Source organism: Salmo trutta, chromosome 18 (assembly GCF_901001165.1).
Source record: "Salmo trutta chromosome 18, fSalTru1.1, whole genome shotgun sequence".
In the NCBI taxonomy this organism is placed as follows: Eukaryota; Metazoa; Chordata; class Actinopteri; order Salmoniformes; family Salmonidae; genus Salmo; species Salmo trutta.
The window spans coordinates 55,670,155-55,686,999 of NC_042974.1; the positions used below are offsets into that span (position 1 = coordinate 55,670,155).

General features: G+C 43.1%; 2 protein-coding genes across 9 annotated transcripts in view; one reads left to right on the plus strand and one right to left on the minus strand.

Moving 5' to 3' along the window:
* Positions 1-263: 263 nt before the first annotated feature.
* mad2l1bp (MAD2L1 binding protein) lies at positions 264-3,131 on the minus strand. 2 transcript variants are annotated; one of them, XM_029699120.1, is made up of 3 exons: positions 2,732-3,131; positions 2,054-2,349; positions 264-1,742 (listed from the first exon to the last, which is right to left on the minus strand). In XM_029699120.1, the coding sequence occupies exons 1-3, from the start codon at positions 2,994-2,996 to the stop codon at positions 1,206-1,208; spliced, it is 1,098 nt and encodes a 365-aa protein (XP_029554980.1). In that variant the 5' UTR covers positions 2,997-3,131; the 3' UTR covers positions 264-1,205. The 2 variants fall into 2 exon arrangements, with proteins under 2 accessions (XP_029554980.1, XP_029554979.1); XM_029699119.1 differs by having other exon boundaries at positions 264-1,745.
* An 8,483-nt stretch (positions 3,132-11,614) lies between these two features.
* LOC115153551 (uncharacterized) overlaps positions 11,615-16,845 on the plus strand; it is a 74,799-nt gene continuing 69,568 nt past the window's right edge. For 6 of the 7 annotated variants that reach the window (XM_029699123.1, XM_029699125.1, XM_029699129.1 and 3 more), the window contains exons 1-4: positions 11,615-11,758; positions 11,853-11,933; positions 13,459-13,531; positions 13,724-13,843. In XM_029699123.1, coding sequence (XP_029554983.1) covers positions 11,887-11,933; positions 13,459-13,531; positions 13,724-13,843 — 240 coding nt within the window. In that variant the 5' untranslated portion in view covers positions 11,615-11,758; positions 11,853-11,886. The remainder of the gene's footprint in view (positions 11,759-11,852; positions 11,934-13,458; positions 13,532-13,723; positions 13,844-16,845) is intronic. The other variant, XM_029699124.1, reaches the window with a different exon arrangement.

A 16,845-nucleotide genomic window follows, 5' to 3' on the forward strand; every position in this document is an offset into this window, starting at 1 on the left:
ATGTGTACTATCAGTCAAAACATAATTGACCAGCACTAATACATTCAGGTTGCAAATGTCTTCCATATTGAACAAGAACTGTGAAAGCAACATATAATCACAGATGTTTCAGCTCTTTCCTTCTCTTGTCCTTGTTGCAATAATGCACTACTGCTGTAATCATGACTAATGTGACAGCCCTGTGATGTCTGGCTTGTTAAGTCTTTTGTAGTGTCTAATATTGGTGGGGCTGGTTTCCCAGAATAACCCGGACACATCTTAAGTCTAGTCCTGGAATGTATACTACAATTCAGCTTTTAGTTGCAGATGTGTACAATTCAAATGAACCTGAAATCATTTAGTGATCATGCTAAAATGGACATACAGCACTGTATATTTACAAAATATTGTTTCAGACCTCCATTTCTAAGCTATTGAAAACCATGACATGTCAATGTACAGTACAGGTACAGCCAGTGTTGTGTCTCAACCAGATGAAAAGTAGGCATTCTGTGCATAACATTTTTTAGTAGGCTATATTATACACAGTAACAGCACCAATACTGTTTTCATTACAGCACATAGCCAAGCTAAAAGTAAATACATAGCTAAAAGACAACATAATTAATTAAAAATCATTCTGTACAGATCCCGACAGTTTTTCATATGAACTGTAATAAAAAAACACAGTCCCTGGACTAGGCTCAGGGTTACATACGCTGTGTTTACACAGGCAGCACAATTTTGATATTTTTTCAATTTCACATGAGATCTTTTTCAGAGCTGATCTGATTGGTCAAAAGTCCAATTAGTGAAAACAAGATCAGAACTGGACTGCCTGTGTAAACGCAGCCAGAGAGACAGGGGTCCCTGAGAGAGAGAGAGGTATGGCAAATGTTGTAAATCCGCTCAGTCAACACTTTTGCTGCGTTTACACAGGTCCATATTCACAAATGGTCTCAGAGTGCTGATCTAGGATCAGGTGCCCTCAGTCCATATAATGTTAGTCATTGTGATCAAAAAGATCAAACTGAACCTAGATCAGCACTCCTACTCGGAGACACTTCATAAAGACGGGCCCAGTTTTGCCTTCAGATCAGTACGAGTAGGATTATATAGACATGGGGGACCTGATCCTAGATCAGTACTCTTACTTTCAGACTCTGAATACAGGACCTTGTCTCATCTCATACTATGGCTATGGGTCAGAGTACCTTCCTTGTATGTCACTTGCTGAAGCCTTTGATAGCCAAGGGGGCCTGAAACCATACATAGTCCTGCCAGGCAGTCTGCCCTCCTCCCTCAGACGTCCCAGACCCAGAGACACTACTGGGGTCACAAGACAGAGAAATAACCTGGCTCTTCACCCGTGTGGGGACCTTGAAATCCAGCTTGGGCCGGAACCACCCCACGCCACAGTCCCTATGGGCCAGAACCATGACCGTCGTGGCTGTGAGCCGGACAGGTTTAGCGTCAGACAACAGGTCGGCCACGAAGAGCGTGCGGAAGACTTGGCGCAAACACGAGGAGACGCGTAGGCTCCGGTCGCCGGCGGCTAGTATCACATCCTCCATGTTGACTTCGTATTGCTCCTTGGGAAGGAGGAGGGAGCCGCCGACCAGGAGGAGCACGCGGGGGACCAGGGAGAGGGAGAACAGCACTTCCAGTTGTTGTAGTACCTGCTCAAGGTCTTGGAGGGTACGCTGGCACCTCCTCCAGTCCAGGCCTTCTGCAGTGGACTGACCGGGCCTCCAGCCCGCCGCCTCCTCATTCCGGGGGAAAGAGGAAGAGAGAGGGCCTGGGGTCAAACAGCAACTCATAGATCCTAGGCAACACTGCTAGGAGTAGGGCTATTATAGCAGACAGTATTTATTCGATTGGAATAAATCTGTATTGGAGGAGGTTCCCAAGGTTCATCCCTTCCGACCTTCTCCAATGCATTTTGAGAAAGCGGTGAGAAGAGATGAAACAAGGAATCAAAGAAAGACAAATTGGGAAAACAGTCATTGATGTTAAATAAGTAGTGAGAGAAACATGGTCGAGAACATTGGAAGCCTCACTGCCCAGCACTCACCTGCATGGCAGCTTGCTGTCTCTTCTGAGAGTAAACCAGCTGGTCATAGGTCATGGGCAGCTGTTGTCTTTGGTAAAGGATACACTTCAGTATCTCACAGACGAAGCGGCAGCAGCCCTCCTGTGTGACCAAGCCTGGGAACACTACCTCCACACAGCCCTCCTCCCTGGCCCTCCGTAGCGTCTCTGCATCGTCAGCCTCAGCCTGCTTGGAGGGGGTCAGAGGGGGGAGAGTGGTGGCTGTGTCTGTGCTGGTCTCGGTGATAACCTGACAGGTACTATCTGTGGATGACGGATCTGTGGATAGAACACAATAGAATCATCTGATAGGTCCACCTCAGAATTTGAGCAGATTACTGTCAAATAACTTTTTAGGAGATAGGTTCTGGGTTTCCAAGACTAATGACAGCCTAGGCACCATGGTGGCAGGCAACCAGTCAGAGAGACTAGGCTGTCATAAGTGTTGTTGGTTCAATAAGCTTATTTTACAATACAAACAATTTCTATAGCTATGTTTCAAAGAATTGATCACCTGACATATCATGCGTATGACCTGGCTGACTGACGAATGATATTATCATGGACACAGAGATATCTTAGCTACAAGTACTGTAGCTACCTACGAATAGCAACACGTGAACATCATGCCCAAGTGAATAGGAATAGAAGAGAGACCGACCAACATCAGAGACACAGGAGAGGATGTCGTTTTCCTTATCGTCCGTGGTTACTACGATATCTTTGGATTTAATCTCATCTGATTTGAAGCTGTTTGGTGTGTTACATTTGCTTGTTGTTGTCGGTGTTTCCTGGGATAGTCGCCCCGACGTTTCCGTAGCTGGTTGTTCGTCTGAGAAGTCGTTTGTCCTGCTCGGGACGTTACATTTGGTGTCGGATTTAATGTGTATGTTGATCCCTTTTCCTTGCGAAGTTGGGAGACACATTTTTGATCGAAGGTTGTGATCATTTGTGAATGTATTTGTTGTCTCTCCGTTCCCCGTGACCACCTCCCTGCTAGCTTGTTCCGCCACCGCTGACTCGTTTTGAAAAATTCCACTCAGTGCGTTGCATCATGGGAGACGAGGGGAAACCGGTCATTGCTAGAAGAGAGTAAAGCTTCCTCTTCTTCTTTGAGGTTCAACGGCGGTTGGCATCAAATACATTTTGCATTACCGCCACCTACTACACTGGAGTATAACTCCCTGCTGCTTCGCTTGAATCTTTTTTTTATAAATCAACAAATACCCTACCATCTAAACCTACCAACCTACTCCTCTATTTACATCTATTTAGTTCTACCTAAGGCACACCCTGTAACTCTTCTGACGTCAAGTCTCGCACACCCAAATACCTCTCTGCAGCTGCCACCACCACCTCAACTTTCTTCACTGCCTCAGCATAAGACAACGTGTGCACTACTCTAACCCTGGAAACCTCAACCTGCCTCTCTTGACCAGAAATGTTTGATCCCCAGCCCTATGGACATCCCTACAATTAACACATACCACTACTTTCCCCAATGCTACACATTCCTTTGTCTCATGCCCTTCTGCACACTTCTCACACCTAGTAACCTCCCTCCTACATACTGCTGTGACATGCCCATAAGCTTGATACCTGTAACAACGTAATGTATACGGCACAAAAGTTTGCACGGGATAACTTAAATATCCTTCCATCACTTTGTCAGGCAAAGACTCAACATCAAAACTGAAAAGGACAGACCGATTCTTCTTTTTCACCATTCACGCCACCCTGTCTGCGTCGCACCAAACGACGAGCTTCACAAACACCTGGAATCTTAAGGGATCTAGCTTTCGTCAAATGAACGTCAAAAGTAGAATTTTGGGGGATTTTAGCTAACCCTTAACCTTTTCTAAACATTTACCTAATTCTCTTAACCTGCTACATGTATTATCCTAACCTGCTCCCTAAGTTCTCTTAACCTGCTGTGAAAAGTCAAATCTGACTTTAATTTGACAAAAGCTCCATTACGAAAAAAGATTGCAGTCAGGGTGTAGTATAACTGCAGTATGCAGTTTTACTGCAGTGGTTTTAGAGTGCAGTATAACTACTAGAGTTATTCTGCAATAACTGCGTCCAAAATACCATAGTCCACTGCAGTTACTGCACTTTGACTGCAGTTTCAAAACTCAAATCTTTTTTTGTAAGGCCTGGATCAAAGGTGTTTATAACTAACCCAAGACAGACCACAGCACTTCTTTTTCTTCTTCTATGATATCATGGCAGACTGCAAACAAATGTTTCAAGTGCATGCCGTCACCTACTGTGCTTGAATGTCCGATCAATCATGATCTGCCCAATTCTATACTACCATGAAAATTCTAAACCAAATAAATCCCTACTAACTTCTACCACACCCTCTCCCCCAAAAAACTCCCGACCCCATTAAACTTGATCTATATTATGCTGAAAAAATCCACCCTTAGGATTGTTCAGCATGTCATTAACCATTTCAACAGTAACGTATGTTACCTACAATATCTCTTTTGCCATCTTCACAATAACCTTCATCCTGGCATTTCTGCTTTCCACAACGGAGTCGTATTGATAACCTTACCAATTAAAGCTATGAAGTCAACTTTATTAATTATCAAAGTGTCATTTGACACCGCACATTCATGAGTTCAAGGTTTTCTGGACAGGCCTCAAAACCATGCCAAGACCAGTAGAAGCACTGACTACAGTTGCTACTGCAGGAACATCCATGTAAGCTCCATCAGTCCGCACTGTAGTTCTACCAATCTGTCTTACAGCCTCTGCATATTATGACTGATCCTATATCTCTGAAGCTCTCTAGCCTCTCTCTGCACCTGGCATCCACCAAATGCTACACTGTGTTCTCCCCCACAATTACAGCACTTAACCTTCACATTGCTTCCACGTTCACTGTAATCATGTTCCTCTCTGCACTTGGCACATCTTTTCTTTCCATTACACTGAGCAGCTTCATGTCCCATTCTTTGGCATTTAAAACAATTTGTATTTTTTGTATTTAAAATGCTGCCAAAGCAGCAGCTACTCTTCCTGGGGTCCAGAAAAATGAAGGAACTTTTTACAGTTTTAAAACACAATACATTCACAACACACTGTGTGCCCTCAGACCCCTACTCCACCACTACCATATATCTACAGTACTAAATCCATGTGTATGTATAGTGCGTATGTTATCGTGTGTGTGTATATATGCATGTGTCTGTGCCAATGTTTGTTTTGCTTCACAGTCCCCGCTGTTCCATAAGGTGTTTTTTATCTGTTTCTTAAATCTAATTTTACTGCTTGCGTCAGTTACTTGATGTGGAATAGAGTTCCATGTAGTCATGGCTCTATGAAGTACGGTGTGCCTCCCATAGTCTGTTCTGGACTTGGGGACTGTGAATCAAATCAAATCAAATGTATTTATATAGCCCTTCTTACATCAGCTGATACCTCAAAGTGTTGTACAGAAACCCAGCCTAAAACCCCAAACAGCAAGCAATGCAGGTGTAGAAGCACGGTGGCTAGGAAAAACTCCCTAGAAAGGCCAAAACCTAGGAAGAAACCTAGAGAGGAACTAGGCTATGAGTGGTGGCCAGTCCTCTTCTGGCTGTGCCGGGTAGAGATTATGACAAAACATGGCCAAGATGTTCAAATGTTCATAAATGACCAGCATGGTCAAATAATAATAATCACAGTTGTCGAGGGTGCAACAAGTCAGCACCTCAAGAGTAAATGTCAGTTGGCTTTTCATAGCCGATCATTGAGAGTATCTCTATCGCTCCTGCTGTCTCAAAAAAAACAGCAGGTCTGGGACAGGTAGCACGTCCGGTGAACAGGTCAGGGTTCCATAGCCGCAGGCAGAACAGTTGAAACTGGAGCAGCAGCACGGCCAGGTGGACTGGGGACAGCAAGGAGTCATTACATTTACATTTTAGTCATTTAGCAGACGCTCTTATCCAGAGCAACTTACAGTAGTGAATGCATACATTTCATACATTTTTCATAATTTTTTTTTTCTTTTTTCGTACTGGACCCCCTGTGGGAATTGAACCCACAACCCTGGCGTTGCAAACACCATGCTCTACCAACTGAGCCACACAGGACGAGTCATCATGTCAGGTAGTCCTGAGGCATGGTCCTAGGACTCAGGTCCTCCGAGAGAGAGAAAGAAAGAAAGAGAGAAAGAGAGAATTAGAGAGAGCATACTTAAATTCACCCAGGACACCGGATAAGACAAGAGAAATACTCCAGATATAGCAGACTGGCCCTAGCCCCCCGACACATAAACTACTGCAGCATAAATACTGGAGGCTGAGACAGGAGGGGTCAGGAGACAGTGTGGGTTCATCCGACGATACCCCCGGACAGGGCCAAACAGGCAGGATATAACCCCACCCACTCTGCCAAAGCACAGCCCTCACACCACTCGAGGGATATCTTCAACCACCAACTTACCATCCTGAGACAAGGCCGAGTATAGCCCACAAAGATCTCCGCCACGGCACAACCCAAGGGGGGCGCCAACCCAGACAAGAAGACCACGTCAGTGACTCAACCCACTCAAGTCACGCACCCCTCGTAGGGACGGCATGGAAGAACACCAATAAGCCAGTGACTCAGCCCCTGTAATAGGGTTAGAGGCAGAGAATCCCAGTGGAGAGAGGGGAACCGGCCAGGCAGAGACAGCAAGGGTGGTTCGTTGCTCCAGAGCCCTTCCGTTCACCTTCACACTCCTGGGCCAGACTACACTCAATCATAGGACCCACTGAAGAGATGAGTCTTCAGTAAAAACTTAAAGGTTGAGACCGAGTCTGCATCTCTCACATGGGTAGGCAGACCATTCCATAGAAATGGAGCTCTATAGGAGAAAGCCCTGCCTCCAGCTGTTTGCTTAGAAATTCTAGGGACAATTAGGAGGCCTGCGTCTTGTGACCGTAGCGTACGTGTAGGTATGTATGGCAGGACCAAATCAGAAAGATAGGTAGGAGCAAGCCCATGTAATGCTTTGTAGGTTAGCAGTAAAACCTTGAAATCAGCCCTTGCCTTAACAGGAAGCCAGTGTAGGGAGGCTAACACTGGAGTAATATGATCAAATTTTTGGGTTCTAGTCAAGATTCTAGCAGCCGTATTTAGCACAAACTGAAGTTTATTTAATGCTTTATCCGGGTAGCCGGAAAGTAGAGCATTGCAGTAGTCCAACCTAGAAGTAACAAAGGCATGGATAAATTTTTCTGCATCATTTTTGGACAGAAAGTTTCTGATTTTTGCAATGTTACGTAGATGGAAAAAAGCTGCCTTTGAAACAGTCTTGATATGTTCTTCAAAAGAAAGATCAGGGTCCAGAGTAACGCCAAGGTCCTTCACAGTTTAATTTGAGACGACTGTACAACCATCAAGATTAATTGTCAGATTTAACAGAAGATCTCTTTGTTTCTTGGGACGTAGAACAAGCATCTCTGTTTTGTCCGAGTTTAAAAGTAGAAAGTTTGCAGCCATCCACTTCCTTATGTCTGAAACACAGGCTTCTAGTGAGGGCAATTTTGGGGCTTCACCATGTTTCATTGAAATGTACAGCTGTGTGTCATCCGCATAGCAGTGAAATTTAACATTATGTTTTCGAATGACATCCCCAAGAGGTAAAATATATAGTGAAAACAATAGTGGTCCTAAAACGGAACCTTGAGGAACACTGAAATTTAGTTGATTTGTCAGAGGACAGACCATTCACAAAGACAAACTGATATCTTTCCGACAGATAAGATCTAAACCAGGCCAGAACTTGTCCGTGTAGACCAATTTGGGTTTCCAATCTCTCCAAAAGAATGTGGTGATCGATGGTATCAAAAGCAGCACTAAGATCTAGGAGCACGAAGACAGATGCAGAGCCTCGGTCTGACATCATTAAAAGGTCATTTACCACCTTCACAAGTGTAGTCTCAGTGAAATGATGGGGTCTAAAACCAGACTGAAGCATTTCGTATACATTGTTTGTCTTCAGGAATGCAGTGAGTTGCTGCGCAACAGCTTTTTCTAAAATTTTTAAGAGGAATGGAAGATTCTATATAGGCCGATTGTTTTTATATTTTCTGGGTCAAGGTTTGGCTTTTTCAAGAGAGGCTTTATTACTGCCACTTTTAGTGAGTTTGGTACACATCCGGTGGATAGAGAGACGTTTATTATGTTCAACATAGGAGGGCCAAACACAGGAAGCAGCGCTTTCAGTAGTTTAGTTGGAACAGGGTCCAGTATGCAGCTTGAAGGTTTAGAGGCCATGATTATTTTCATCATTGTGTCAAGAGATATAGTACTAAAACACTTTAGTGTCTCCCTTGGTCCTAGGTCCTGGCAGAGTTGTGCAGACTCAGGACAACTGAGCTTTGGAGGAATACGCAGATTTAAAGAGGAGTCTGTCATTTGCTTTCTAATGATCATGATCTTTTCCTCAAAGAAGTTCATGAATTTATTACTGCTGAAGTGAAAGCCATCCTCTCTTGGGGAATGCTACTTTTTAGTTAGCTTTGTGACAGTATCAAAAATACATTTTGGATTGTTCTTATTTTCCTCAATTAAGTTGGAAAAATACGATGATCGAGCAGCAGTGAGGGCTCTTCGATACTGCACGGTACTGTCTTTCCAAGCTAGTCGGAAAACTTCCAGTTTGGTGTGGCGCCATTTCCGTTCCAATTTTCTGGAAGCTTGCTTCAAAGCTCGTGTATTTTCTGTATACCAGGGAGCTAGTTTCTTATGACAAATGTTTTTAGTTTTTAGGGGTGCAACTGCATCTAGGGTATTGCGCAAAGTTAAATTGAGTTCCTCAGTTAGGTGGTTAACTGATTTTTGTCCTCTGATGTCCTTGGGTAGGCAGAGGGAGTCTGGAAGGGCATCAAGGAATCTTTGGGTTGTCTGAGAATTTCTAGCACGACTTTTGTTGCTCCTTGGTTGGGGTCTGAGCAGATTATTTGTTGCGATTGCAAATGTAATAAAATGGTGGTCCGATAGTCCAGGATTATGAGGGAAAACATTAAGATCCACAACATTTATTCCACGGGACAAAACTAGGTCCACGGGACAAAACCCACTGAGTCAATGATGGCTCCGAAAGCCTTTTGGAGTAGGTCTGTGGACTTTTCCATGTGAATATTAAAGTCACCAAAAATGTGAATATTATCTGCTGTGACTACAATGTCCGATAGGAATTCAGGGAACTCAGTGAGGAACGCTGTATATGGCCCAGGAGGCCTGTAAACAGTAGCTATAAAAAGTGATTGAGTAGGCTGCATAGATTTCATGACTAGAAGCTCAAAAGACGAAAACGTTGTTGTTGTTTTTTTTGTAAATTGAAATTTGCTATCGTAAATGTTAGCAACACCTCCGCCTTTGCGGGATGCACGGGGGATATGGTCACTAGTGTAACCAGGAGGTGAGGCCTCATTTAACACAGTAAATTCATCAGGCTTAAGCCATGTTTCACTCAGGCCAATCACATCAAGATTATGATCAGTGATTAGTTAATTGACTATAACTGCCTTTGAAGTGAGGGATCTAACATTAAGTAGCCCTATTTTGAGATGTGAGGTATCACAATCTCTTTCAATAATGGCAGGAATGGAGGAGGTCTTTATTCTAGTGAGATTGCTAAAGCAAACACCGCCATGTTTAGTTTTGCCCAACCTAGGTCGAGGCACAGACACAGACTCCACTAAGCTGGCAGGCCTGCACCCTATTTCATTGTGGAGCTAGGGGAGTTAGGGCCCTGTCTATGTTCGTAGATAAGATGAGAGCACCCCTCCAGCTATGATGGAGTCCGTCACTCCTCAACAGGCCAGGCTTGGTCCTGTTTGTGGGTGAGTCCCAGAAAGAGGGCCAATTATCTACAAATTCAATCTTTTGGGAGGGGCAGAAAACAGTTTTCAACCAGCGATTGAGTTGTGAGACTGCTGTAGAGCTCATCACTCCCCCTAACTGGGAGGGGGCCAGAGATAATTACTCGATGCCGACATCTTTCTGGCTGATTTACACGCTGAAGCTATGTTGCGCTTGGTGACCTCGGACTGTTTCATCCTAACATCATTGGTGCCGACGTGGATAACAATATCTCTATACTCTCTACACTCGCCAGTGAAGAGACCTCTTGTGGGATGTCTTGTGGGTTATGCATGGGTGTCCGTGCTGTGTGCCAGTAGTTTAGACAGACAGCTCGGTGCATTCAACATGTCAATACCTCTCATAAATAAAAGTAGTGATGAAGTCAATCTCTCCTCCACTTTCAGCCAGGAGAGACTGACATGCATATTATTAATATTATCTCTCTATGTACATCCAAGGGCCAATCGTGCTGCCCTGTCCTGAGCCAATTGCAAATTTATGAAGTCCTTTTTTGCGGCACCTGACCACACGACCTGCCATGTTGATAGTGTTGTTAAGAAGGCAGAGCATCGCTTCATTATAGACAGACTTCTCCCCATCTTAGCTACTACTGCATCAATATGTTTTGACCATGACAGTTTACAATCTAGTGTTACTCCAAGCAGTTTAGTCATCTCAACTTGCTCAATTTCCACATTATTTATTACAATATTTAGTTGAGGTTTAGGGTTTAGTGAGTGTATTGTTCCAAATACAATGCTTTTAGTTTTAGAAATATTTAGGGCTAACTTATTCCTTGCCACCCACTCTGAAACTAACTGCAGCTCTTTGTTGAGTGTTGCAGTCATTTCAGTCGCTGTAGTAGCTGACCTGTACAGGCTTTACTCAAAGTCAGTGACAATGCAGTGCATATGGGACAAATTCTCAAACATTGAAACTAAGAAATCCTATCTGTACATTTTCTTTAATATCATCTATGGACATAGATATTGTGACCCCATTGATGACTCCGCTCAACATAGCATATGCACCAGGTAAGCATTTCACTGTAAGGTGAAACACCTGTTGTATCTGGCGCATGTGACAAATAACATGTGATTTGAGGTACATTGCTTTTAACCTTCTTCCTATTAAGCTTTTCCATTTGCAGAATCTTCCCTTGTTGAGCCTGGCTATCCACAGCCTGTCGTTTTCAATGGGACCGAATTAGTCATAGTAGGCAGAAGAATGAAGGGGGCAGAGCAAAGCACGAGCAAGCGCAACCTGGCTAGCGAGATCCTATTGCCGCGTTCTAGCATGTATTTGGCTATTTCCTTTAGGGAACGCCTACTCTAAAGTGTGCGTGTGCAATAACTCAATTCACAACTGTACTCCTTCTAAACAACGCAATTTTTTAAACCTTCGGCGAAGGGTAAAGACTACAACACTTAGTCCACTCTGTTCGTAATAAATTCTAGTTTTAGGAACAGAAAACTGTTGAGATCAAATGTTTCATCGATGAGAACATTTGCCAGAATGTCGTCCACAATCCATCTCGCTCCATCTTCTCCCACTGGCCACTGGGCCTTCTCTAACCACCATATAAGGTAGTGAGTGGAAACGCCAAGCGGATGCTTCACATTTATACATCCGGTTAAATATCTGTCTCATTGTTCTATCTGTGGCGGAATACCTTCTTCACGTGACCGTGGAAGACTGGAGCCCAAATCAAGTAGAGCCACCTAGCGGTGAGTCTGTGCACACTTGGACAAGCACAGTGGCAGCAGCTGCTTCACGCAGTTAATCAAGTTGATATCAGTCCGTTCTGAGAAGTACACTATTGGAAGAGGCCTGCAAACGAGTAAGTTTCACACAGCTATTAAAACTGAATCAGTATGTTGCCATTTCAAAGCTTTTAACGGATTGTACCTACTTATGTGACTGACACGGTGCAGTTCTCAGGTGACTTGGACGAAAGTGCGCTGTGGCATGGCGTCAGTGCGTGTGGCTGTCCGTGTACGACCCTTGATGAAAAGGTCTGTATACTGATGGAGTCAGTTAATACGCACTATGGCAACGTTAATGAACAGTATTTCCAGGACTTCTACACAGTTTCACATTGCTTATTATTATTATCTTGGGTACATGGAGGGGCATATTGAAAACAGTTTAAGTGGAAAGTAAAAATGTTGCAGTTTTAAAGTAACTGTTCAGTTACTATCTCATAAGTTCATATTCTGTTAACTCCTACCCAAATAATGTTGTTGACTCATCCTATAGTGGTGTTTGTTGCCACCGCATACATTCTAGAAGAAACACTTCCAAAAACTCCACCTCAAACAGGCCGTTTAAAACACAGAAAAGCTGCTTTTTAAAATACTTAACAAAAAATTTGTCAGGAAAACGATTTGACTCATGTAGGTCATATTTCATAGACATTTGCAAACGTTGGACAATCACTTTAAAGGTTGACTTTGGGTAAAAAGACAAAGTACTTGATTTATATTGTAACGTACTATCACAGGCTTTCCCAAACTCATATCCCCTGTTTCAACGAGGCCTTTATTTTTATTTTACATTTTATTTAACTAGGCAAGGCAGTGGGTTAACTGCCTTGTTCAGGGGCAGAACGACAGATTTTTACCTCGTCAGCTCGGGATTTGATCTTTCGGCTACTAGTCCAACGCTCTAACCACTGGGCTATGTACAGTCATGTTGACATATCAGTATTTTTTGTTATATGACTTAGGCTTCTTTAGTCCATTAAAGGGCTAATGTTACTCTTTTATAGTCCAAGGACCTAAAATGTTCTGTTTAGGGGAGAATTGTCTGTGGCAGCCAAATACTCCATCTAAACGTGAATCAATTCTCAATTGCAATATTGTTGTAGAAATATAAAGCCCCCTCCTAACAAAACATTTGTGTATTCCTATTACACACAGGTGTTCGTAGACGCAGATGATTAGCACAGATAGTCGACTCTGTCGTTGCTCTGTTTTCCGTAAACAAGCGCTGTAACATGGACATATGGCTGTGTGGGAACCCTAACCCTATAAATGCGTGTAGTAATATAACCGTGTTTTAGAATAAAATGATTTCTCGCTGATATAAAACATACGTTCCTTATGTTTCCAAAACCAAACCGCAAGCGACGCGTGTTAACATTTCGAGCAAGCGTTGGGGCTCTAAATAAAACTCCCCCGGCCAGAAGATACTATCGTCAATAGGGGCTAAATGTAGTTGGCGTCTATATGGGCTAGATATGCCTCAGCATATGAATGAAGGCTATATATGTTGTGATATAGTCATGATTCACACAACACATTTTGAAGTCCAATGGTGATTTTTTTTTCAAAGAATAACTGCACAGTTCCAACTCTTCTTACCTGATAAGAGGGGGATTTCTGATTCAAGTAAATTATCACGACACTGACTGTATTTATCAAGGCACTAACAATCAATTGGCTGTAGGCCTACATTGAGCATTGTATTCAGTTTTCTAAATAAAACAGCCCGACTGACTTCAAGTAAACTGCTCAAAAATCTACATTAATTTCACAGAGAAAAGGAAATGTCTGCGACGGTCATTATCCACATGGAGGGGAGCACCACTTCTATAGATTGCAACAAAAAGGTGAATTATTGATTCATTTCCATGCAAAATATATATAAAATTAAGCATTCAAAGAACAATGTTTAAGAGACATTTTTGTACAAATATCGGGACCATCTAAAGGCTCTAGAATGAGGATGACATGTTGCACAATGACTAAAATAACAATACCTCTCCTGTTTTATAAATTAATCTAAGCTATTATGCTTGTAGCACCTTTCCAAAGGCACCCCTGGCACTGGGCTGAAGGACAGAGGCAGACAGTCATTCACCTATGATTTCTCCTACGATTCTACAGATGTCGGAAGCCCCAACTTTGTGCCTCAGGAGAAGGTATAGAACACAAACACACCTCTAAACCTGCAGCCACTCTCAAGCCAAGTGGTAAGCTGTTGGTTACAACTTGATCAGCTATACTCTATGGTGTGTGTGTTCTCTTTTCTACATGGAGGAGAGGCTGTGCATCTCTTATCTTCAGCTCCAGACTTGAGTCCTGCAGTGATGTTCTTCAAACTCTTTGTACTCTAGAGCAGAACCCTCAGATACTGACTGAATTCACCCTGTTTTCACACATGCTTCAGGCTTAACCCCTATTTCACCTCTTCCTCTCACCCCCAGGGCCCTCTTCAACCACCCCCATCACTGTTGCACCCCATATAATTACATATAGGACACCTCTATGCTCCTCTCTCACCACTGTCTACTAAGATTCCAGTATTTTGTACACCATGCACTGTCTGAGGCTGTATATAATACTATACATAATACTATACATGTTGAAGTAAGACCAACTCTTGTGATCCTGTCCTGAACCATTGCATACTCTGTACCTAAAACCAAATCAAAATCAAATGTTATTTGTCACGTGCTGAATAAAACAGCTGTAGACCTTACAGTGAAATGCTTACTTACAAGCCCTTAACCAACAATGCTGTTAAAAAAAAATGCCGGAAAATAAAATGCCTTAAAAAAAATACAAATAATTAAAGAGCAGCAGTCAAATAACAATAGTGAGGCTATATACAGGGGGGTACCAGTACAATGTGCAGGGACACCAGTTAGTTGAGGTAATATGTATATGTAGTTATTAAAGTGACTATGCATAGATGATAACAGAGAGCAGCAGCGGTGTAAAAGAGAGAGGGGGGGAGGCAGTGCAAATAGTCTGGGTAGCCATTTGATTAGATGTTCAGGAGTCTTGTGGCTTGTTTAGCTGTTCAGAAGCCTCTTGGACCAAGACTTGGCACTCCGGTACTGCTTGCCATGCGGTAGCAGAGAGAACACTCTATGACTAGGGTGGCTGGAGTTGGACAATTTTTAGGGCCTTCCTCGGACACCGCCTGGTATAGAGGTCCTGTATGGCAGGAAGCTTGGCTCCAGTGATGTACTGGGCCGTACGCACTACCTTCTGTAGTGCCTTGCGGTTGGAGGCTGAGCAGTTGTCATACCAGGCAGTAATGCAACCATTCAGGATGCTCTCGATGGTGCAGCTGTAGAACCCTTTGAGGATCTGAGGACCCATGCAAAATCTTTTCAGTCTCCTGAGGGGGAATAGGTTTTGTCGTGCTGTTGGGTTCTGAGAATATGAAATATACTTATTCATGTCACTTAGGGAGAGAGGGTAATGTATACTGTTTACATTATATCAGGTATCCTATTGAAATATTGAATGCAGGGAAGCGATCACATGTGGCAGGCATTGATAAGGGGGGAGAGCCATGGATTAGTGATGGAGGGGGGTGGAGGTCAGGTCACATTAAGGGAGAAATAAGTTTATGGGCGTATTACTTTGTCCTGCCTAGCAGTGAAGACACAATGTTTGTTCAGATGTGTAGGAGGAGACTCGGCCTAGGAGAACGGGTTAAATATCAGTCCTTGTGTGAACAATGTCTTTGTCTAATGCAGCTGTATTGATCCTCTGGGAAGGATAAACTTGGTTAAGCTTTCAGTGTCAGTTGAGTTTTTACTCTGAGAATTAGTACGTAACAGTGCCCTCATCATGATTGTCTTGGTGTGCTTGGACCATGTTATTTTGTTGATGTGGACACCAAGGAACTTGAAGCTCCACTACAGCCCAATCGATGAAAATGGGGGCGTACTTGGTCCTCCTTTTCCTGTAGTCCACAATCATCTCCTTTGACTTGATCACGATGAGGGAGAGGTTGTTGTCCTGGCACCACACGACCAGGTCTCTGACCTCCTCCCTATAGGTTGTCTCGTCGGTGATCAGGTCTACCCCTATTGTGTCATTGGCAAACTTGATGATGGTGTTGGAGTCGTGCCAGGCCATGCAGTCATGAGTGAACAGGGCGTACAGGAGGGGACTGAGTTTTTCCTAGCCACTGTGCTTCTACACCTGCATTGCTTGCTGTTTGGGGTTTTAGGCTGGGTTTCTGTACAGCACTTTGTGACATCAGCTGATGTAAGAAGGGCTTTATAAATACATTTGATTGAGGATCAGCGTGGCGGATGTGTTACCTTATCTTACAGCCTGGAGGTGGCCCATCAGGAAGTCCAGGATCCAGTTGCAGAGGGAGGTGTTTAGTCCCAGGGTCCTTAGCTTAGTGATGAGCTTTGAGGGCTCTATGGTGTTGAACGCTGAGCTGTAGTCAATGAATAGCGTTCTCAAATAGGTGTTCCTTTTGTCCAGGTGTGAAAGGGCAGTGTGGAGTGCAATAGAGATTGAATCATCTGTTGGGATGGTATGCAAATTGGAGTGGGTCTAGTGTTTCTGGGGCAATGGTGTTGATATGAGCCGCCTTTCAAACCAGTTCATGGCTACAGATGTGAGTGCTACAGGTCGGTGTTTTTCCTATTTTGTTGCATTACAACTTATATTTAAATGGTTTTTATTTAAATCTCATGTAATTGACATACCCAAAATAGTCAATTGGTGAAATGAAAAAAATAATTTGTTTAAAAAAAATGGAAAAGGGGTACATGTACATGTATTCACCCCCTTTGCTATGAAGCCACTAAATAAGATCTGGTGCAACTAATTCCCTTCAGAAGTCACATAATTAGTTAGATTGCACACAGGTGGACTTTATTTAAGTGTCTCATGATCTCAGTATATATATATATATATATATACACACACACACTAGAGGTCGACCGATTATGGTTTTTCAATGCAGATACCGATTATTGGAGGACCCAAAAAAAGGCCGATACCGATTAATTGGCCGAATTATTTATTTGTAATGACAATTACAACAATACTGAATGAACACTTAATATAATACATCAATAAAATCAATTTAGCCTCAAATAAATAATGAAACATGTTCAATTTGGTTTAAATAATGCAAAAACACAGTGTTGGAGAAGAACGT